At 41.3% G+C, this 24,637-nt stretch overlaps 1 protein-coding gene across 6 annotated transcripts in view; it reads right to left on the bottom strand.

The window, feature by feature from the left end:
* The window catches only part of ATG10 (autophagy related 10), a 162,626-nt gene that overhangs the window by 111,089 nt on the left and 26,900 nt on the right, over positions 1 to 24,637 (bottom strand). For 4 of the 6 annotated variants that reach the window (XM_032782275.2, XM_032782272.2, XM_032782279.2 and 1 more), the window contains 2 exons: positions 20,015 to 20,140; positions 14,423 to 14,539 (listed from right to left, as the gene is read on the bottom strand). In XM_032782275.2, the coding sequence (XP_032638166.1) occupies positions 14,423 to 14,539; positions 20,015 to 20,140 (243 nt within the window). Of the gene's footprint in view, positions 1 to 14,422; positions 14,540 to 20,014; positions 20,141 to 23,162; positions 23,459 to 24,637 lie in introns of those variants that run through there. The other 2 variants (XM_032782278.2, XM_032782274.2) reach the window with 2 other exon arrangements.

Below are 24,637 nucleotides of genomic sequence, written 5' to 3'. Positions count from 1 at the left end.
AGACTGCGGGAACTATGGGATAGCTACGGGATAGCTACCCACAGTGCAACGCTCCAGAAATCGACGCTAGCCTCGGTACATGGACGCACACCACCGAATTATCGTGCTTTGTGTGGCCGCGTGCACTCGACTTTATACAATCTGTTTTACAAAACTGGTTTACGTAAAATCAGAATAATCCTGTAGTGTAGACGTACCCCTACTCCCATGCTGCCATAAGAGGACTGCCACAAGACAGTATTCGTTTTGTTTCACATCGTAAACAAACTAGGGAAACACAATCTAGATGGAGCTACTATGAGGTGGGTGCATAACTGGTTCGAAAACAATTCCCAGAGAGTAGTTATCAGTAATTCACAGTCACACTGGAAGAACATATCAAGTAGGCTCCCACAGGGATTGGTCCTAGGTGCAGTTCTGTTCAATATTTTCATCAATGATTTAGGTAATAGCATAGAGAGTACACTTATAAAGTCTGGACAATACCAAACTGGGAGGCGTTGCAAATGTTTTGGAGGATAGGATTAAAATTCAAAATGATCTGGACAAACTGGAGAAATGGTCTGAAGTAATTAGGATGAAATTCAATAAGGACAAATGCAAAGTATTCCACTTGGGAAGGAACAACCAATTACACACATACAAAATAGGAAATGACTGCCTAGGAAGGATTACTGCAGAAAGGGATCTGGGGGTCATAGTGGAACACAAGCTAAATATGAGTCAACAGTTAACACTGTTATAAAAAAAGCAAACATCGTTCTGAGATGTATTAGTAGGAGTGCTGTAAGCAAGACATGAGAAGTAATTCTTCCACTCTCCTCTGCGGTAATATGGCCTCAACTGGAGTATTGTGTTGAGTTCTGGGCGCTACATTTCAGGAAAGATGGGGACAAATTGGAGATAGCCCAGAGGTGAGCAACAAAAATTATTACAGGTCTAGAAAGCATGACCTATGAAGGAAGATTGAAAAAATTGGGTTTGTTTAGTCTGGAGAAGAGAAGACTGAGTGGAGACATGATAAATTTTCAAGTACATAAAATATTGTTACAAAGGGAAGGGAGAAAAAAGTATTCTCCTTAACCTCTGATGATAGGACAAGAAGCAATGGGCTTAAACTGCAGCAAGGGAGATTTAGGTTGGACATTAGGAAAATCTTCCTAACTGCCAGGGTAGTTAAGCACTGCAATACATTGCCGAGAGAGGTCATGGAATCTCTGTCACTGAAGGTTTTTAAGAGCAGGTTAGACAAACACCTGTCAGGGATGGTCTAGATCAGCGGTTCTCAAACTGTGGATCAGGATCCCAAAGTGGGTCGTGGCCCCCTTTGAATGGGGTCACCAGGTGTCATAAATGGATAGGTAAGGTAAGGGTTAAGTTTCTTTTACCTGAAAAGGGTAACCGAACACCTGACCAGAGGACCAATCAGAGAACTGGATTGTTTAAAGTCAGGGGCGGGAATTTGTATACTCGGGGTCTTTGTTGTTTTCTTAGCTATGAGGAAACAAGTCTTCTTCTAATTCTCTCCTAATACTTCTTCTAAACATCTGTAAGTACCCAGGAACCGCAAAGTAATTCAGCTATGATGGTCTTTGGGGTGTATTTACCTGTATGTTAATTTGTTGTGCTGGTTTAATTGGGCTATCTTTTAAATCAGACTGTTTCTTTATATTTTCTTATAAGCAAGAGCCTGTATTGAGTTTCTTAATGCAAGATGATTGTTTTATATTTTCTTTCTTTTTTTCTATAAAGTTTTCTTGTTAAACCTTGTGAAAGTTCTTTTCCTAGGGAGGCAAAGGGAAAAGCCAGGCTGTGGGCTATTTTCCTATTTGGGTCCAGGGAAAGAGCAGACTACGGGGAAAGAGACGAAGAATTCTCTCTGTTCTCTGGTGGTTACAGTTTTTCCCTCGTTCCTGGAGCAAGGGGGGTGGCAGAGCCCAGCTGTGGGTATTTTGCATCTCCATTGTCCTGAGGGAAGCAGAAAAGCTGGTTTCTTGGGTCACACAGGTTAGCCGCGAGGCAAGCCTGAGAAGGAGGGGGAAGGGGTTATTTCCCCTGCTTTTAGCATCCAAGGGATTGGGAATCTGGGTGTCCCACCAAGGGAGGGTTGGGGACACCAGAGGGAGGAAAGGGGGGATCAGGCCCCATAGATTAATTCCTGATCTGGTGGCAGCGAGAATATCCAAGCTGGTAGTGAGCTTGGGGGAGTTTCAGGTAAGCCCCCAAACTTTGGACGCAAAAGTCCAGATTTGGGACAGGACCAGACTGGTGGACCCTAAAGTCCAGGTCTGGGACTGGACGGCTAGATTACCACACCAGGGTTGTCTCAGACTTGCTGGGGCCTAGGGCTGAAGCCCAAGCCCCACTACCCAGGGCCAAAGCCAAAGCCCAAGGGCTTCAGCTTTGAGCAGTAAGACTTGGGTTACAGGCCCTTGCCTGAAGTCCGTGAGCCTCAGCTTTGGCTCCCTTTCCTGGAGCTGTGAGGCTTGGGCTTTGGCCCCCAACCCAGGAGAGCGGGGCTTGGGCAAACTCAGGATTTATTACATCCTCCTGGGGTCATGAAGTAATTTTTGTTGTCAGAAGGAAGTCATGGTGTATGAAGTTTGAGAACCTCTGATCTAGATAATACTTAGTCCTACCTTGAGTGCAGGGGACTGGACTAGAAGACCTCTTAAGGTCCCTTCCAGTCCTATGATTCTAAAAGTTATAAAAAGGACAATAATATTATTTTTACAAATTAACAATTAGATGTTGGCTTTGCAAGTCTGGAACAAAAAGTGTGGAAGTCTGGCCATCCTATCTATTTATAGTGTTCCTTAAAATGTTTGCATATTCTTCCTTAACCTACAACATTACCTGCCAGTCAAAGGTGAACAAAACAGGTATGTTGACTTGAAAGATGGATGTTAGAGTGCTGCTGTGTGCAGAACAGAGGCACATAGCAAAATGCCATTATTGGTCTACGGGAGTGGGCACTGCCCTATATGATAGTTACAGCACATTACTGCACTATTACAACTTTTTTTAGAAGAGTCAGAGAAAGGTATATGTAAGACTGGAAAAAAACAGGCATTCTGAGTCTCACTATAAACAGGAAACAGTTAACTTTAATTAGATTATATGTTTGGTAAAACAGTATTGGCAAACACTACATACTTTGTGGTTGTGAGTTCATGCTATAAACATCTGACAATAAGGCTGGATTGTGAGATAATAATCTGCCGAGTATGGGGCAGTGCATTGTTGCAGTGTCTGTGCAGCAGTCCAAGAGTGAGATTGTGATTCGAGTGTCACAATCTTCCTCTTGGCTTCCCTGCTGCTCCAGGAAGGGAGTTAACTGTGCAGTGTATACCTGGCACAGCATACGCTGCATGACATGTTTTGGAGGTGGAGCTCTTTCTCACCCTTACCAGCCATTGCCCCCCAGCCCTGACTCAAAAGGCTGTACGTGAGAGAGAGAGAAATGTAACACTCTGCAAAGTCTGCTTCTGCTCCTGTGCTGCCACCCAGGCTGTGAGTAGCTCATTTACACCTCTGTACCCTGCGCTAGTCAGGGCACAATTTAGTCCTACATAATTTCTTTCCAAATATTTTATCGCTCAATTAAATGTAGAAAATCCCTGATCTTTACAACCCATTACTTTACAGGGGCAGATAACTCTAAGCACATCTAATTGTTTTTAGGAATGCAGATGATATTTTAACATTAATCCCATTCTTCTCATATTTGACATCACTCTGTCAGCTTTAATTTACGTATTTATAGGGCGCTCCCTTTGTATTTTGTAAATCTCAATGAAATTAACATTAATCAATTCTGAGGGATTGTCACCAATGTAATTTTCACATGTACTGCTGAATTCTAAAGTAAAGTATGCTACTAAACCCAAAGCTATTAATAATAACCTAAAGCAATGATACAAGTATAGAGAATAAAGAGAGCACACAGTGATTAGAATGCAAAAGAAACAAACATTTCAGGCTTATTATGCAAGCCTGTATAACTGCGAGAAAAAACAAACTGTCAGAGTAAAATTCAGAGTAACATTGCTCTTTTATGTATTTTATTGAGCTTTTAGCCATGTGCCTACCCTCATTTAAGAGTTCTATTCAATAAAAACACTGCTAGGCTTCCACAGTCAGAAGCCTCTTTCAAATCCTGAACAATCCAGTTCTGGAGGCTTCACTGAGTAACTGTGTGGTGCAGTGGCTAGTCAGTGTTTCTATCAAACACAGATCTTTCAAGCTATGTAGCGACAGTTACCCTCCCAACATAAGATGAAAAATCATTTTATTATACTGTATATTTTATAGTTTTACCAAAATACAAAGATCATAGTGTAAATTCCAAAGTTCCAGTTGCAATTAATCTATTGAATGACTCCATATTTTTCCACAGTATATCAGTGCACATGAAACAGCATACTGGTAATTTGTTAAAAATGCATTATGGCTGTAACATTTTAAATAATACATAATAGGTCTCTGATGCCACAGGACTGAAAATAAAGACGTGTCAACATGACTGTCACCTTCAGTACTTTTCCCAGATGCAGCATCTCAGTTTTACTTTTTCTTTTCATTAAAAGGCTTAAACTATACTGGAGCCACTAATCAGCAAGTTGTGGGGGGATATGTGTGTGGTTTTTTTTCTTTAATTAATGGTGAATGTTGATAACAGACAGAGGAGTATCAAAAGCTGAAGACAAGAAATATCTGTTTTTAGATCAGAGTTAAAAAAAGAAATCACAACACAAGTATATATTTTTAAATTGGAAATTTAAGGACAGTTTCTGATCTTTCACCAGTTCTTCCACTGGCATAACTGCCTGGACTGGACTCTCCAATTTTTGCTCACACATCTGAGGTTGCACGTGCTTAAGTCATGCATGTGCCCACTTAAAATCTGAGTCTGAGTATGTTCTAGTCTTGCATAAAGGGACATTTCCCCCAAAAAAATGAGGGGAAAGAAGAACGGATCACTTAGGTGTCAGATCTAAGATGTGACCTACGTACCCCTGAAACTTTTGTATGGCATTATATGCAATTTTAGGGCAAATCAGCCTGAATATTTCATAGGCTGAATATCGGACCGTCAATGGAGTCTAGCCTAGATTTAAAAAAAAATTTACCACTTCAGAATAAAGACATAATTTATTTTAAAAGACAGTTTTTCATACACTGATATAATCAAACCATAGGGTGTTTTTTTGGAAGATAAATCCTTAGATTAAATGGCCTGCAGAATTAAACGCAGACAACAATTTAAAAATATCAGTCCAGACTTTCAAAAATGTTTGTCTCTCTAGGTTTGATATGGTTACTCATCATAATGGTATTTGTCACCCTAAATAGTTCATATTTAATTTTAGGCACCCATTTTTGAAAATCTTAAGACTATTAATTTTGTATAGTAAACATTCTAAATAGCACAAGAATCTACATTAAACAGACACTAAATTACACCCTCTGTATTTCTTTTTGAATGTCTTGATCACCAAGCCAAATTAGGGGGATTACAAATACATTTGTTATATCATTATTGGGCTTTCAAAGTTCAAGTATTAGGAAAACTACCTCCACTTAACACAATCTGAATGATGCTTGCTTCATAAACAGAAAGAGGTTTATTTACCAAAGGAGTTGAGGAAGGTATCCTGTTGAGATTATGCCTGTCTTCAAACCTCTACTACTCTAACTGAACTGTCACATTCACAAAATTTGAATTAGAACTTTTTAAAAATTCGTTTGATGTGAAGTTTATTTGTTAATATTAAGTGACAGCTTTGAATGTTATGATAGCAGATAAAAAGTTGAAGTCACTCTACGCCAACATGCTAACTAGCGAGAGATCATTTTTGGAGGTCATACAACGTGCTTCAGTTCTCCCAAAAGCTTCATTATTAATTTACATATTTTCTTTGATATTCTTTCTAAGGTTTGTGGAAACTTATTAAGCATATTCTACTGGGTAAAACAGAACAAAAATCAAAGAATACTTAAAGATAGAGGAGAAACAAGATCAGAGCCCTACCACCCACAATGATAATCAAGCCAGTAGCATCTCATCTACCTGCCAAGGGCTACATGTGAGTGTTGTTACCCAGACTTGCCAGGGATAACAAAGCGACTGTGTCCTGCTATAGTGAAGTTTGGGAGGGAGAAAGAGCCGACCATGCTTACAGCTCTTCAGAAGAGCAGAAACATTTAGCCCATTCCATTAGAATTTAGACATTTCATCAAGAATGACACACTTAGGACTCCCCAGAGGCTGGAAATATGTGGTACATTAATTGCCACCTCCCTTTCTCCTCTGTCAACACAAAGTTTTTCCTTTCTTGACATTTTTTTCCAGGTCAAGGAAAGGGTGTAATAAGTATACTAAAGTTTCTTACAGTTTTGATGTTTCTTAAACAATATTATTCTTTTGTCATTTTTCACAGTAATACACCAGTTAATTAAATTCACACAGGATGTATTTTTCTGTGGACTGCTAAGGACTAAATCAATTCTCAGATTAATGCATTAACAAAATCACAAATATCTGAGTGTTCTAAGCAGGGCATGAGATAACAGAGAAGATCTCAGTATATGGATCTTCTCAGGAAACAGAAATTATATTTGATTTTGTTTTGTTTTGTGTGGGGTTCCATCCCCCTGCCCCAATTTGATGTTCATTTCCAAAGAGTCATACAGACAGGAAAATGGACACTCCTGGAACGTGCTAAAAAAGAAAATGAGGAACGAACTCTAATTTGGAGGCAAATAGTGGCCCAACTGGTGTAGCAGTGCAGGGGCATCAGGGGACGCAAGGCAATTTACCCTCTAATACTGGCTAACTTTATCACAGGTAGAAGGCTCTACAAATTCTAGATTCCTCACACAGGTGGGCAGGAGGAGACTGAACAGAGTCTTGGCTCTTCTTCCCCATCCCATGACATGGCAGCTAGCATAGCTGTTCTGCAGAACATATGTTGTGCCAGTAACAGATGCATCACAGTTTACTGCCTCCCCAGAGCATCAGGGAAACTAGGTAGGAATTTGTGAATCTCTAAGCAGCTTCTGGGGAAGTCGGGTTGCCCCTTACTCTGGGGTCCTGACAAAACCTCCATTATGCCCTTAATCAGTATAGAATACTTGTTTTTTCTCTTTTTATAAAGATCCCTTTTTCTGTTCCTACACAATGCTGGGTTCCATTACATGTATTTACATTTTTTTCTTAAGTACTGTTTGTTAGGCTTTTACTTCACATTTTTTACCATCTAACAAATACTGTGGTTGTGCAAATGTTTACATTTTTGTTCATCTTATTTACTTTTGCACAAAAAAGAGTTGTTTTTATTCTAAAAATACTGGTTTTGTTTGGAGAAAAATGATTAATAATTACAGAGAATTGGGATTTTCACATTTATGTTGTTATATACAAAACCGCAAAGCTGAACAGTTAGATTAACTCATATTCTGAAATACAAGAGAGATGTCTGAGGCAGTCCCACATTTTCATATACAGGCATATGGGATGGGTCCCATGTTAGAATAAGTATATAACTTTAATTAGACCAATTGTAAAAAGAATGCTCCATTTTCTAAAGGAGAGGACTGTCCTTGAGCATTCTCAACCTGCCTGCTGATTTATAAAGTAGCAATGACGGTAGCTTCAGAAATGGTTTCACAATGACTTGCTTCTTCTAAAAGAATTGAGGCAAACCACACACAGAGAATTATTACCCCAAATAACTGCTTCCGCTGGGCCATTTGACTAATAAGGAAAAAGAATTTATAAAATGAATCTTGGTTTCCCTATTTTTGCCCTTTTGAATGCAAGCTCCTCAGGACAGGACTGTCTTTATTCTGAGTCCTGTACAGTACTTAATAAGACATAATCAAAATAGTTCTGCCCTCACACCTAAAGGAAAAGTGTTAACATAGCATTTAATAAAAGCTGGGGATGGATTAAGTTGATGGTAAATACTGAAGCCTAGAAAGAGGGGCACTATTTAAGTTCATTGGGCTACCCAAGCTCACAACAAAATAAGTGAAATAGATTTTGTGGCATTCTCTTTGGGGCAAGGTGTGATGAAGTGGGTATTTTCTGTAATAATAGACTAACAAATTTATTTCGGCATAAGCTTTCATGGGCTAGAATCCTTCTTCTCTGCACCCTCTTCTCTTCCATGCATTAGGAGTCTCTATTCCCCTGTACAGACTTCTGGAATTACAGTTTTCTTACTGATAATCTTAATTTCATCTTCAAGAACCTCTTTTCTGAATTTCTCTGCATCACTGCTACTAACATAAACCATGATCAAAGACTCCACCCCAACACTTATTAAAATATTATCTACATGCATTTCAGCAAATGGTCTGATGGCTCTCATAATAATCAGCCCAGATATTTATATTCCTGATGTTAGCATCCCACTACAGCCTGTTTACTAGATCCCAAGTCAGCAATCACCTCACTTCACAGATCTTAGGCACTTCACCCTCACATCAATCAAAGTAAATGAGGTATATTTTGAGGAATGTTTTCAGTTTACTATGTTTTTAAATATAAGAAGTGCTGTTACAAATTAGGTGTTTTTGAGCTCAGGTAATAAGACATACAGAATCTTTTAAAGGCATTTTAAATATTACATATTAAGATCCTGAAATAATATGTTGCTTGATATCTGGGTCCATGTTTTAGAACATTAAAAATTTAGCTCTATAAACCATTTTTGTTTTTGACTTGTCAATCCCTCTAGAACTGGTGTTTCTCTAGATTCAATAGCTTTAAGTGGTGCGGATTCAAAACAATCACTCAAAGGGAGTTAATTCATCACAATACAAAAGTATTGGAGAATTTGGCACAATAGTCAGTTTCTGTTCAAAAGTAATTCAGTACATAAACAGTGATGGGTTCATGTAGGTCAGGATTGAATCATATTGTCAAAATTGTGAGAGAGAACTAAATAACATCAGAGTGGTAGCGGTGTTAGTCTGTATCAGCAAAAACAACGAGGTGTCCTTGTTAGAGACTAACATTTATTTGGGCATAAGCTTTCGTGGGCTAGAACCCACTTCATCAGATGCATGAAGTGAAAAATACAGGAGTAGGTATAAATACATGAAGGATGGGGGTTGCTTTATCAAGTGTGAGGTCAATCTAACAAGATAGATCAATTAACAGCAGGACAACCAGGGAGGAAAAATAACTTTTGAAGTGGTAGGAGAGTGGCCCATTACAGACAGTTAACATATCCAAACAAAGGACAAGAAGGTGTGTCGTCTTCCTTAGATCTTTCCTTCTTCTCTGGAGAAGAAATAACTTCTCTGATGGACAGAAATAACTTTGGTAACTTTCTGAAGGACTTTGTCCTTTCAACGTAAAAAGCTAGCGCCCTTTGGAGATCCAGGGTATGAAGCATTGCTTCTCATTTGTTCCCATTAGGTTTCGGAAGAATGATAGGAGATGGATTGGTTGATTCAAATGGAATGATGAAACTGTTTTAGATAGAAATTTGGGATGTGGTTGTAGGGTAACTCTCTTTTTGAACTATTTTGTGTATGAGGCATGTACCATGAGGGCCTCCAGTTCTCCTGCTCATCAAGTAGATTTGATAGCAACCAGAAAGGCCATCTTCATTGAAAGATGGAGAAGTGAACATGTCGCTTGTCGCTCAAAAGCCTCCCCCACCAAGGCACTGCAGCACCAGATCCCATGATAGAGTAGGGGCTCATATTGCAGGATAAAGGCTACGAAGACCCTTTTATTGGTAGTGTTTAGTGGTAGGGTGTGCAAAGATCAAAAACTCATCCACTTCATGGTGGAATGCCATGATTGCTGTGAGGTGTGCCCTGTCAGAGGTCACTGAGAGACCAGATTTCTTGAATTCCAACATGTAATCCAATAAAGGAGAGGTAGTTGCTATTATTTGCCTATTCTGGCACCATATATGAAATCTCTTCCATTGGCGCAGGTTGAAATATCATGTAGTAGACCTTCTGCTGTTTACCTCCTCTGAAGAGATCATTTCATTGTCTCAGAACCATAGAGTTGCCATGCCTTTGAATGTTTGATGACAAATGTCATTTCTGACATACAGCCTAACAATTGGAGATAGGTCCTGGCCGATGTCTGTGGGCTGGCTTGCATTATAGCAGTTAGGTGAACTAGAGTGGAAGCTACAGCCTCTCTGCCCAGATTTACCAGAGGGTCAAGGTAGGCCCTAATGAACTCCAGTCGCTGCACAGGTGTGAATGTTGATATTTTTTTTGTTGTTGTTCATTTGTAGATGTAGCTGTGTCTTTTCGGTAGCTGCTAGGGCCGCTTCTTGAATTGAGGCTTTGAGTAAGCACTTATAATCCAGATAGGGGACTATTATGACCCTTTGTCTGCAGAGGTGAACTGCCACCACCGCAAGAACTTTTGAAAATCCCCTTGGAGCCATAGATAATCTGAAAGGGAGTACTTTGGAGTAGAAACAATCTGTTCCCAGAGTAAATCTGAGAAACCACCTATGTGAGGGATGTATCGTTATGTGGAAATATGCATCCCGGAGGTCGAGGGCCTAGTGCTGGAATTATTGTTGCTAGCATGACTATCCTGAATCGCTGGGTCTTCCTGAATTTGTTGAGTCTTCTTAAGTCGAGAATGGGATTCCATCCTCCGGGATTTTTTCTGGGTTAGAAAATAATGGCAGTAGAAACTCTTCCCTCTGTGCTGTGTTCGTACTGGTTCTATTGTGCCTAGGCATATGAGACGGGTTTACCTCCTGTCACAGTAGGTGTTCGTAAGAAAGGGTCCCTGAAGAGGAATGGGGAGGAGGAGATGAAGATAGATTGGATGGAATAGCCAGTCTCGATTTCTAATACCCATTGTCTGATGTGATGTTTTGCCATGCTGGATGGAAAGGAATTAGATGGTCTCCGAAGGGATGGATGGTGTCAAATGGATCCAGCAACAGAAAAAGTGGAAGGTGTTTCTGGTCCTCGATCAAACCCTCAAAACTGTTGTTTAGAGGGAGGCTGTTGAGACGTTGAGGGCTGAGAAGGGAGCAGCTCTGCCTTGCAGGTCTCTGCCTCTACCTCTGAGGCTGGGTGTAGGGCACGGATCTAGATCTTTGTGTCAAGTAATACTTACTTTGTTCTTTCTTTTGTGTAGGTGTGTATATGCCCGAGGATCTCAGAGTCACTCTGGAGTTTTTCAGTGTGTGAAGGAACTCATCTGCTTTGGCTGCAAACAGCTTAGAGCCTTCAAATGGGAGATCATCAACAGTTAATTGTATCTCTTTGGGAAAACCTGAGAGGTGGAGCTAGGAAGCTTGTTGCGTTATTAAGCAACAATTTAAGTTATTAAGTTGTATCTGCGGAGTCCAGTGAAGCTTGTAAATCTGTGCAAGCTAGGAGTTAACCCTTGTATATGAAAGCTTTAAATTGTTCCTTTTTGTTCTCAGGTATGTGCTCAACAAAGTCAGACATTTTTGACTAACTGGAGTGATTATATTTGGCCATTAATACTTATAGTTTGCAATCCTGAACTATAGGGTTGCTGAAGAGTAAACTTTACAACCAAATAGATCCAATCTCTTCAAGTTCCTGTCATATCGGGTGGATCTGGAATGGTGTTGTTTGCTCTGCTCATTCATGGCCTCTACCACCAGAGAGTTTGGCGTAGGATGTAAAAATTGAAATTCCATCTCCTTGGAAGGGACATAGTATTTTTATTATTTGCTCTTTTAGAGGTGGGTGGAACTGTTGCTAGGGTCTGCCAGAAAGTCTTGGCTGAGTCCATGAGCACCCTGTTTATTGGGAGGGCAATCTTGGAAGAGATTGAAGTCTGGAGGATGTCCCACAACTTATGCTGTGACTCTGCAACTTTTTCCAGCAATAGCTTCAGTGAATCTGTGATCCTTCAAAATAGTTCTTGGAACTGTTTAAAGTCATCCCCCATCATGGAGAAGGGAGAATAATAGCTTCATCCGGACAGGAGAATGAAAAATTGGCAGCTGGGGTGACTTCCTGAGCCGAAATCTCCTCCAGTTCCTCGACTGCCTCTTCTGGAGGTTCAGAGTGTGATGGAAAATGCCATGACCTCTCCTTGTGTGGACTGGGAGGCTTCGGATAGTGTTGGCGGTACATTGCCCATGGGTCTCAGTAAGGCCACTGTGATGGGAGTGGCATTAGTGGCAGCATCCATAGGTGTATGCACCATCCTTGAGTTTCAGGTCTGGGGTGGTATTCATGTTTCTCTAGTGGACCTGGTCTGGTAGCTGTGTGGATAGGAAAGGAGTGATGGGAGGAGTAGATTTCCTTTTCCATCATCATCATCATCCTTGTCGCTGGATAAAGGAGGAGCTGATTTGGGTAGTGTGGTAAGTTGCCACAGTATCGAGCATGCTGGAGTAAGGTCAATACCAAGAAGTGGAGATTCCAATGCTGAGGAGACTAAAAGGTCTTTATGTCAGACAAATTGCTGTGGTATCAAAAGCATCAGTACTGAGGAGGGTGTTGTTGGTAGTACCAGTGCCTTTACCATGGTTGCCAGTGCCAAGGATCGTGTGCTATACACTGTGGAGGCAGAAGGTGGCATCACAGACTTTAGCGCTGCTGCACTGCTCAGTGCCGCATGTTTGAGCAGCTCCAGTGGTACCGCGGCAAGGATGGTAGGTATCCCTTTTGTGCCTTTTTCTGAGCCAACTCACTTAGGATCTTTGGCTCACATGGTAACCACAATACTGCACGGTCCCACTACTTCAGAGGTGGATGGTCTTGGTGCAGTTGGTACCAATGGGGGCTGATGGATCGGGGAATGTCTCTTTTTGAAGGGTTCCCAAGAAGGGGAGGTCAGAACCAGTTTCTTTGTCGGAGTGCTCCTTCCTCTGAGAGAATGGTGGGGAACCTCTGTCAGATGCCGCTGTTGCAGACCAATGCCCAGGAGGGGTCCGTGATCCCAGATTGGACGCTGGGCACAGTCTTCCCCATCATGAGGAATTTTAGCTGTAGGCCCCTTGCTTTCCTGGCACAGGCCTTCAGACTGAGGCAGTGGGACCATTTATGTGGAATGTGTGTCTCACCAAGGCAGCAGACACACTCCGAATGCCCATCAGAAACTGGGATTGATGACCGGGAAGTGAGGTGACGTTTAATATCTGGGGAGAATAGGATTTCTCCCATGAGGGAGGGTAACTACACTACAGTAAGGGGAACCCTAATAACTGAAACTTAAATTCCTAAGATAAGAAAAAAAAACTTTTTAAATAAATAAGTAAATTGGGAAGAGACAGGGCAGTTAACTATTAACTAATTAATTAACTAGTACTTTAAAGTTAAAGCTTGACTAAAGATAAAGATCAGAGGCACTGCCAATCGCTCCATCTCAAGCAAGGGGCAGTAGAGAAGGAACTAAGGGAGGGTTGGCCACACATCACTATGTAACTGTGTGAAGCCGCATGAGATGGGGACAGCACATGTGCAACCCAACTAGGCACTACTACTAAAAATCTCTGATTACAAGTACAGGGGTGCAGATTTACTTTAAAGTGGAGTACCCAAAGGGACACTCCTCGAAAAAGAAGCCTGGCTTATGATTGGCTGAAAATAGTCATGTAACAAGACAGTAAGTTTCTATGGTGTATCTCCTGATTGGTACATAAAACTAAAGTCTGGAGCAATGTCAAAAATCAGATCACATATTTAAATAATTTCATTCTGAGCTCAGGGGAAAAACGAGGACCTCCAACTTTACTTTCCCTTTTTAAAAGTTAATTTAAAAAAAAAAGCAATATATATACATTAGTAAAAGCTTTGTTATCCGGCATGTTGGGTGAATGGAGCATGCCAGTTAGTCAAAAATTCCAGTTAACTAAGAGTTATATGGAGGGAGGGAGTTTGGGTGCGGTTGGTAAAGTACCAGATAACACAGCTTTTACTGTATAAAAAATTGATGCCACAATGGAAGTGGTTTCCATTTCTCTCTCTCTCTGATATTCAAAAATATTCACAATTCATATACTGACTTACTTCAGTAAATATCAATATTTACTGTCTCTCGAGGTAATTGACCTCATATTTTGCCTCGATTAATATTTATTTCATAGGTAAGTAAACCCTGATGTTCAGTTTCTTTAAAAAGTGAATATTTCCTTAATATTGTTAGATCATGGTACAAATAAGTACCATCCTTCCATGATGAGACTGTGTATATGTATTACAGATTTTAGTGAATTACATTATTGCCTCTCTGTTTCCTCCCTAATTCATGTATAAACTGGAAGGAAGAGGATGAGATTTTACATGAAGATTGTTCAAACTCCCTGATCATTCAAGACCTGAATATTCTCACAAAATGCTGAATGCAATAATAGAAAAAACATTTTGCTCATAATTTATTTTATATACACAAGTTTTAAGGCAAATCAATACAGAAAGCTGTATTTACCTCAACATGTGTGAATGTTTGCTCATCACTTTCCTTAGTGCTGTCCTTGAAAATTGATGGGGTATTTCCATTTTTCATTTGGAAGTGTGTTTTACTCATATAACCATCAGGAAAGTCCTGTGCTCAGAAAATACAAACCAAAAACATTTTCAGTAATCATCTAAATATGCAAAGTTCTAACTGCTACCACCATTCTATAGAATAAATAAAACACCGAATTCTGGCACCAATGCTTGGCATAATGAAGTTCTGAAACTGCTGGCAGACGGTCCGAACTGCTCTAATCTTCAGTATCCCCTGATGGCCAGTTCAGAGCAATTCTAATAGCTTTAGTTGAAGACAACTGCCCCACTAATTAAAATAAAATGTTATACAGCTGCTAAGATAATGCATCAGTGCTAGATATCTGTGTACCCGGAGGGGTGGCACAAGGAAGCTATTGGAAAACATTGTACTGAGGTCTGGAAGAGAGTTGAGCAGCTGAGGGCATAGGTGGAAAGTCTCAGGAGACAGGAAATAGTTGGTAGGAGACAGACAAAGAGCAACATAGTCAAAGTCATTTTTAGTATCTGACACCAAACTTTTTTTTCCCCCAGGAACAGAATAATAAGACTATTCCAACAAAATGGCATGAACTACGTACAATTCAACCCCAGGTGGAGAAATTGTCCCATTTGCACTAGGTGGGCCTAATATGTATTGGATGAAAATAGACTCTTCTCAGAATTAGAGTGCTGATGACATTAAAAAAACCTAACTATTAACGTTCTTAGAACTGCATCATAGAGGAATGCCTGAAGCCCACTACCAGTAAAGCCTTTGAATGCTCATTAAAATCTGGATCTGATCTAAAACCTTTTGTATATAAAAAGACAGTTAGAAAAAGGACAGTTTCATAATATTACGATAACATCTATAAAAACAGTAATAGCAGAACAGGGGTTGATGGTTAAATTAAACAAGACATTTAGCATCTCTCTCTACTTGAGATTTCTGCCAAATGCAGCTACATTGATGTAGTCCAGGGTCGCCGCTTGTGTAGGTAAAGCCCCTGGCAAGCTGGGCCAGTTTGTTTACCTGCCCTGTCTGCAGGTCCGGCCAATCGCAGCTCCCATTGACCCAGAGCAGAGATCCGCGGCCAGTGGGAGCCGCGATCAGCTGGACCTGCGGACAGGGCAGGTAAACAAACTGGTCCGGCCCACCAGGGGCTTTCCCTACACAAGCAGTGACCCCTGTCTGAGAAACCCTGATGGAGTCAGTGTAAACCTATAGGATAGATAAGCAGAACCAATGTAAGAGAGGGCTCACACCGGTGCCACCTACCTGTGTAAATTCACAGGTTATGTGACACCAATTCATGCCCTATTCTGCTCTGCTGCAGTATATCTGTAGTAAGGGTTTGTGCCTGTATACTTGCAACCATTTAGTCACACGAAAACAAATTTCCCTAATTTCAGAAAACTCCTAGAGTTAATTTGGATTTTTCCCTCTTGGGTTGCATAACCTCACACACACAAGATCAGAATTGGGGTGAGGGGACCAAACTAACCCTAAACATGCTCTCATTTTTATCGTTTGGATGATTAACAATTTTCATCTATTTTTATAGATCAGCTTTTTTCATTTAAACCACATACAAGCATGATACAAATACTTTACAATATAAGGGCATTTACACCACTGCCTTGCACAGGGACCATTGCAGAGCTTCACTTCTCCATAAGGGGCATTCAAGAGGAGAGTTTGCCTCAGAGAATCACAGTTTCTGCAAGTGCACAGACCTCTGGCATGCAGAACAGCAATCTGCTCCATCCTTTAAGACAGAACAGCCTGGGCCTCAGACTCAGGGAAGATGGACATGGCCATGATGACCCTTCCTAGACTTCATTCCCTTTTTACCATAGGCATTGTGAAAGGTCCTTGCACAACTGCAGAAGGGTGGAGAAAGACTTTTGGTGGCTTTCTCCACACCCTGATATACATCCTTTAAAATGAGTTTGTCAATTAGAAATAAGATATGAGAGAATACGTTAATAATGGATTGCTGAAAAATGCACACGCTGAAAGGCAGCAAAAATGCATGGAGGACAATCAATAGTATCTGCATGCTAAGGACTTATTTCTCAAAGAAAATAAATAAATTGGGGTTTTATTAGCTGTTTCATTACATTTTATTTTAGACAAACAGAAAGCATATGTGTAACATCTGATGTAAAAGGATTCCATTCAAAACAGTCTCTGAACAAAACTCATTAATGTAGCTTTAAATTGCTTGACAGGGCTGCAAATTTAACTATAATTTAACTCTTTGGTTAATCTACCATTTCTGACACAGTTTAGTTAGTTTATTCTGATCTTTAAATCAACATGTGTTCCGTTCTGACACATTCATTCTCTCTTTTCTTTTCTATGATATTACAAAATATATTTAACTGCAGCATCTGTTATGGGCTATTTGTGTGCTTTGTTCTTATCAAGTTTCATACCTGAAACAAGATGATAATGTTGGTTATATATATATTTTGTTAGTAAACTTTTAACAAGGATATTTTGAAAAATTGCCTTGCTCTTTGCTTCTCTTGCTGACATGCTATATTTGTCTTTCCCCTAAATCTCAGTGGACCAAATTCACTGACAGTGTGCTTATACATGGGATGTCCCTGATGGCAGAAAGAGCTGTACCCTCAGTTTTGAAGTGCCATAAGGGCAATCCAAAAATTGGACAGAAATGACTGAAAAAATAGGCCTGACCTGAATAGCCAGAGAGCCCACTTAAGGGACTTTGTGGAGAATTTTCTATTTGTGGACCTCCTCGAGAGCTGCACCAGGCAATTAAACCTGCCTACATGGGCAGAAAATCTTTGGAGAAGAGGAGTGGAAGAAACATCACCTGCTCTCCACAGGGTTGAATTGCCCGAGGGAGGGGGGTACAACGAGCTCTGATGGAGCAGGGGTGGGCATGTAGTATATACTTCCCTGAACCAGCTTTTCCTGATGGCTGAAGAAGGAGCCCAACCTCTCTGCATGCTTCCAAACTCTACAGCCTGTAATTTCCCTGCAAGATATATCTGTGAAAGCCAGGAACCTGTGGAGTTAGTAATCTCCATATTTTATACCAGCAAGGTGGTAGGAAGGCACCTCTTGCCATCACTAGGCATAGGGGACCCAAGAAAGATAAGCATCTCCCACGTTACAGAGCCTCTCTAGTACAACACATATTTATGTATAAATGAATTAATACAGCTGTAGGGACTTTTCTCCTTAAAATAAGGGAAGATAGTTCGCTTATACTTAAATTGGCTTATAAATACGTGTAGATCATAATGTATTTGAGTCACAATAGCCTTTGACATGGTTACTCATGACTACATGGGGATGAGATTAACCTATTTACCTATGAAATAAAAATGATAAGGAAAGCAAATGCATACATGGCTTTGGCAGAGTAGCTGTAACTGCCTAATTTGTGCAATATTCAGTATTACTACCCAAATTCAGCTTCATCAAGTCTATAAGTGATGCACTCCTACACTGCACGTTGTAGTTCTCCCTTCACAAGAGAGGGTTATAACATAATATGGACCTCATCCTCCACATCTATACGTACAGGGGTTTGCTTAGACCCGGTGAGTTTATGACATGATAGCCTAATTCACAAAGTTGGATGATTTATCATTTAAATTTAATTTCTACTGAATTCATGAACAGTTCTACTACCCTGCCTTGCATGAGTAGTCTCGCTGACATCAAAGAGACTATTCATATGAGTATGGAATGCAGAAATGGGCTCCAAGTAAATGACATCAGCAACATTAAGAGTACACCAAACTGTTCCTGACACATATATGTATTGGGGGAAGGGAGGGGAAAGGGAACAAAAAACCTGTCTATTACCCATTCTGCTTTAAGACACTCATCTCTTTCAAGGGAAATTTCCTCCCTTGATTATCACTGAATAAATGGATGTTCTCCATGGCCAAGTTTTTATTACAATCTGGAATCAGAGAGTCGCCAACTTGGCCCATTAAAAAAAAAAATCTCACCATTTTTTATATGTGAGAACAAAAAATCTGTTTCATTTCACTATTTTCAGCCAAGCTTCTATTTCACAGAAAGTTCAAACTTTGACCCAAGTATTGAATTCCTGGTAGAGGCTCAGAGCATCTTTCTGTTCTGAATAAACTCCTCAGACACATATCCTTGGACTGAAATCTAAGGTTTCAAATGGCTGCCTATATGAAAGGGTGCATTGTAACTCTTTTGCTAATATTTTCACTCTTTTAAAAAAATGTGATTTAAAGAGAAGTTGCAATTTCTGGCTGAAGCCATATTCTTCTTTTACCAGAGTCCTCCTGCCTGTTTTGCAGTGAGAGTCTTAAATTCTAGTTTACAAATTCTAGTGTATAGGGAAAGTATTGTCACAGATCGACAAGCCTTCAATATATTTTAAAATATTATAAAGATGGCTTTAAACATTGCATATGATTTTCCCCAAAGTTTTAGAAAAGGATGAAGAGGTACTAAGTCACTAAATAGAATTACCGTCTAGTTTCTCAGCTACAGCCATCTTTGAATTTTCTAATTCTGTGTAAAAGGCCAAGCTCTCTGATGTGTCTGGCTAGAGCAGCCTGGGAGACGTTCTACCGCAACAGTTCTCAACCAGGAGTTTGGGAACCTCTGAGATGCTGCGAGCAGGTTTCAGGGGATCCTTCAAGCAAGGCTGGCATTAAACTCACCAGGGCCCAAGGCGGAAAACTGAAGCCCCAAAGCGCAAGGCTGAGGCCATGGACAGTGAGCCCTGCCATCCAGGGCTGAAGCTGAAGCCTGAGCAACTTAGCTTCATGGGGCCCCTCCCCTGCTAGCTACCCCTAACACTGGTTCTGGCACAGGTGGGCCATGGAGTTTTTATAGCATTCGGGGGGGGTGAGGGGGATAAATAAGGCAGCCTCGGCACAGAGAAACTGGGAAGAAAGTGGATTAGAAGTTGCTATGCTTGCAGTACCCAACAAAATGTATCTTGTTACCCTTGAGTGATCCACTCATGCCTAACTACCCCAGGTTTAGGTTCTGTATCCAGGAGTGTGGCACAAAATTTTCATACCAGAGAAGAGAATCTGGCCCAACACGTTCAATGATGAATGGAAAAGATTTATAAATGAAAATGGCAAATTACATCTGAATGGCTCATTTTGATATTGTCTTCAACTAAGTTAAAAGTAGGTGAGAAGTTTTCAGACAAGGAAAATGTGTGAGGGCAGAAAAAGAAACTGGACGGGAGAGGCATCATGGTTGAATGAGTCTAGGAGTCAGGAGACCTCAGTTCTAATCCCAGTGTCCCAGTAACCTGCTGTGTGATTTTGGGGAAGTCACTTCACCTCTTGGTGCCTCTCTTTATCCTCCTGCCCTGTGTTTGTCTTGTTTATTTAGGTCATAAATTCTCCAAGGTGAGAAAAGTCTCTCATTATGTGTTTTCACAATGCTTCGCATAATGGGGCACCACATTTGGGGTTTGGTTGGCTTACCAGCCTGTAGGACATGAGGGAAAACCTTGCAACAATAAGTTTTTATTAAATATCAAATTACTGCCCATACCTTTATACTTTTCCACTCCCAACCATCTCCTATTTGCTGTGAATGTTTAATGAACTCTGCACAACACTGCTTGAATCTATTTTCTTCCAGACAGAAGTCATCTTCAGTATGCAAGTTAAGTGACATCTGCACAGAAAATGGAATGTTAGTATTGGCAGCTGCAGTAAAAACTAAAAATAATTTGTGCTGATTTTACACGCAATCCAACAGTAAAATAACCAGTACATCAACAATTTTAAATACATATTTTTGTTTCATAAACTAAAATAAAGATTTATTTCTTTGATTGTAAGGTCTTTACGGAAGCAACTGTGTCTTCTCATATGATTCCAATCCTGCACATGTTTCCACCTAGGCACAACTTTACAAATATGAGTAGTTCTAGTAAGATCAAACTACCATATAAATTCTAGAGGCAGGCCCTCAACACTTAATGGGAGGGTTTCCCAAAGAAAGGGCCCAGCCCTATAAAATGCTGAGCACTTTCTGTGAGATGTGAGTGCTCTGAACCCTCATTTACACCACGAGTAGTTGAGCATTCTTAGCACTTCTCAGGACAATACACTGCATGACTAGGCCCCAGGGGTCAAATCCTGGTCCCACGGAAGTCAAAGGTAAAACTGCTGTAGGTTTCAACAGGACATAACAGCCCAGTGTGCCACTATGGCCAAAAGAGCTAATGTGATCTTGGGATGCATAAACTGGGGAATCTTGAATAGGAGTAGAACGTTCCTTTACCTCTATATTTGGCATGAATGTGACCGCTGCTGGAATACTGTGTCCAGTTCTGGTGCCCATAATTCAAGAAAGATGTTGATAAATTGGAGAGAATTCAGAGAAGAGCCATGAGACTGACTAAACAATTAGAAAACGCGTCTTATAGTGATTGAGCTCTTTGAGTCTATCTATTTAGTTTAACAAAGAGAAGGTTAAAAGGTGACTTGGTTACAGTCTATAAGATATACAAATATTTTATAATGGGCTCTTCAGTTAAGCAGAGAAAGGTATACCACAATCAAATGGTTGGAAGTTGAGGGTAGACAAATTCAGACGGGAAATAAGGCCTACATTTTTGACAGTGAGGATAATTAAGCACTGGAACAATTTACAAAGGTTTATGGTGGATTTTCCATCACAGACAATTTTAAAATCAAGACTGGATGTCTTTCTAAAAGATCTGCTCTAGGAATTATTTTGGGAAAGTTCTATAGCCTGTTATTCTGGAGCTCAGACTGGATGATCACAATGTTCCCTTTTGACCTTGAAACCTATAAATCTAGGACCAGTATTTTGCCCTAAAGCAACATTGTTTGAACAAAGTTATAAAAAAGCTAAATATTACAATGGTAACTCAAATTAGAAAATAAAGTCTGTCTTCAAACTGATATAAATTCATTGGGAACAGACTGTGGGATAGATTCTCTGCTGGACGTAATAGACGAGGGATACTGCAAGGGAGCAGATTTTGTGTCAGCCCCAGCAGAGATTAAAGCATTCCTCAATGTACTTTAATTAACACTGGCTGGTTATAGCAGGCAAGTGCCATCTACCAGTTGCAGATTGCCAGAACACAACATGATTCAACCACACCCTCTCCTCACCCACCTATAGGATAGGTTTTAAGGAGGTTTAGCAGATGCCAGATGGGGAGACCTGGCCAGTTTATAACCTCTTGTAGCACAAAATCTGGCTCTGTGTTTTTATGCTTTCTATAAGACATCATGGGCCCCGATGGTGCTATATACAAATATTTAATGATAAAATAAATAAATAATAAATAATTATGTATCATATGTCTGGGCAGTAAATGTGGGCTGACAGCCATACCTTCTCAGAGGAGGTGCTCAACAGCTAGCAAGATCTAGCCCTAAATCACTAAACTCCCACTCTCTCCACAACAAATGTATTTATATAATTCAAACCACATTATTTCCAGTGTGAATGGACCAAACCTGTCTATGTTTCCTAGACGTGAGAAGAGGAGAGCAAAGGAAAAATATGTATGATTAACATGTCAGTGATTCCTAAATTTCTCACTTTATTCGATCAAAGATGCAAAACAGCAATAAGTACAATGCATGTAAAGATCCTGAAGTTCTAATTAACATTTTAAATAGAATTATGTGTTTTAGTAAACACCTAGGGTAGGTTAAGGAATACCCTAGCGCAGAGAAAAAAACGAAGGGGGAGAGAAATATTGTGGTGAATATGGGGGAGACAATCTGGATGGGGAGAAGAATACAAAGGAGAAAGAGAAGGAAAACGAGGTGAGCCTTTCGAAGCACAGGAAAGGAATTACCCTGTACTCAACAAGGCACAAAGGGAAATGCACAGACAGAGGAACGGGTCTCAATAGCCTCGGGACTCCCTCTAAACACAGGATGGGGACTTTGGAGAGCATACAGGGCGCAATTTATAAAGACGGGGTGGGGGAATCCTGGGTGAAGTGCTCGGGACCCAGCATGGGGAGGGAATTCCCTCGGGACAGCGGACTGTAGAGGCAGCACACTCCCAGAGCCCGGCCCGCACAACCACACATCGCGGACAGCACTGCGCCCCTCCTCCGCCAGCTGCCAGTCTCAGCTGGGAACACTCAGCAGGCTCCACTCCTCCCCTCCCCGCATGGGAACGGCCCGGCTCGGGCACGCGCTACAGAGACAAGCTCAGGGACCCCAACGTAGCCCGCTGCGCATGCGCCCACGCCCCTTATGAGACGCAAGGCACAGAGCGCGAGTAGCTTCTCCGCGCGGGGAGGTAGGGGCGGGGCCGTTAGGAGGCGTCCCCCAGCCAGGCCTTAGCATGGCCCAAGGGCTGCCGAATGGGAAAGCCCTGCCCCCTCCAGCACTAGCGCCCCCTCGCGCCAGGGCAGCGTTACACATGAGCTGAGGGGCCAAGCGCTCGGGCCCTCGCCTCGGCAGCCCCGGGCTCGCCCTCTGGCTGAACCCCACCCCCCCCGGGGGAGAAGCTACCGTGTCCAACCCGCCTTGCCTAGCGGCAGGACTTGCCGAGCTGCGGGGCGGCCTGGCACAAGGGCAGGCGAGTCCCGCCCAAACCCCCTTCCCGCTCCAGGTGACCTGGGCCTTCCCGGTCAACGCCAGTGTGCGGCGCGGTCCGCGAACACCCCGACGGGCCCCTCTGCGCAGCTCACCTAGTAGCGAATAGCGGGTGAGCGCGGAACGTGCGTCCCTGTGCGCAGCGGCCACGGCGTAGGCTTAGTACGGGGGAGGGGAGGAAGCTCTGCTTAGCGAGGTAACGTGGGCCCGCTGTTCCTGCCTTCTCCCAGTCGCGGTGCTAATACGGCCCAAGCCCTGATGCCGCACTTCGGAGTGCTTGGGAGGCTCAATGGATGCGCGGCAGCAGCCAGCGAGTTCAACGAGCTCTGGCCTGTGACTCGCGCCCAGCCCATGTGAGCCTTTTTAATTAGTTCTTTATAAGCAGTGTTTTCCTTTTTCGAAAAAAAAAAAAAAAAAAGGTCGTAGAGCCCTTGAAGCTGAATCCTCTGTCAATTCCCAGAACGATTCTCTGAATAAAGGAAGTTTCCCCACATTAGATTATAACTTTCAAGTTACCACCAGGCTGGCATCAACTGGAAGTAGTGAGCCTACTATAGGCCAAATGTTCTGTATCCTATTATCACTTAGCTCACCTATCCAGTCCTTCGTATTTGTGGCATTTAGATGTATGGTGCTGAGTATAGCCTCGTATAGGCTCTAGCTCCTAACCGCTTTTAATGAATGCTACTAAAAGACAGATGGCGAAACCAGAGAATTTTTGTTCAGCTTGGGTTCACTACAGCAGCCCAGTAATCCTAGTTTTAGTTGAATACTTATAATGATTTATGTAGATTTACCTTTCCTACCCCGTGACCCCAACGAGAAAGTGTGCGTGTGTGTCGGTGACACTTCCTGTATTGAAAACAATGGGGGAAAAACATGGAGTAAGGATAGAAGAGATCACCTGAGTGTTATCACTTAATATGTCTAAGCATAAGCTATTGGTTTGTTGGAAAAATAATTTTAATTATTTTAATAATTTATTAATTTTTTCACAGCCTAAACCAAAGTATATCAGTCATGTACCTTTCTGGGCAAGGATTAACACTTTTTATTTTCTTTCAGTTTGTGGCTATACATGTCCTCACCTAAAACCCAATTCAAGTCAATTGGAGTCTCCACTGACTTCAGTGGGCTTTTGATCAGGCTCACAGTTTCACTACTACGCCTTTAGGCTGAGTAGTGAGCCAAAATTCAGGGGCTTGTGGGTTATTTCTGTTGGTGGGAGAAATTATGTATGTTCCATAAAGGAGTTTGACTGTTTCTTATATTTAACTTGAATGAATGGCAGTGGTTATGACATCCCACCGCACCCCCGTTTAAATGAGATTTAATTTAACCCCCAGCATAACATTATTTTCAGGACCATGGGTTACTTACTAGAGGGTAAATTTTATGCTGATTCAGGTATCTGTTTTGTTTTTTGGCTATGGCTAAGCTGTCTGTTTTGCAATTGTATTTAGAAGTTACAGTTTTTTTGTTAGGTGCTCAGAGGCATTTGAATAAGAATGCTAGAGAAATTATTTTAAAAATAGAGTGTGAACATTTTTCTACACTAGGGTATTACCAA

The sequence above is a fragment of the Chelonoidis abingdonii genome, chromosome 6, assembly GCF_003597395.2.
Source record: "Chelonoidis abingdonii isolate Lonesome George chromosome 6, CheloAbing_2.0, whole genome shotgun sequence".
Classification (NCBI taxonomy): Eukaryota; Metazoa; Chordata; order Testudines; family Testudinidae; genus Chelonoidis; species Chelonoidis abingdonii.
The sequence above is the reverse complement of the archived record's forward strand: the minus strand, read 5'-3'. Positions and strand labels throughout refer to the sequence as shown.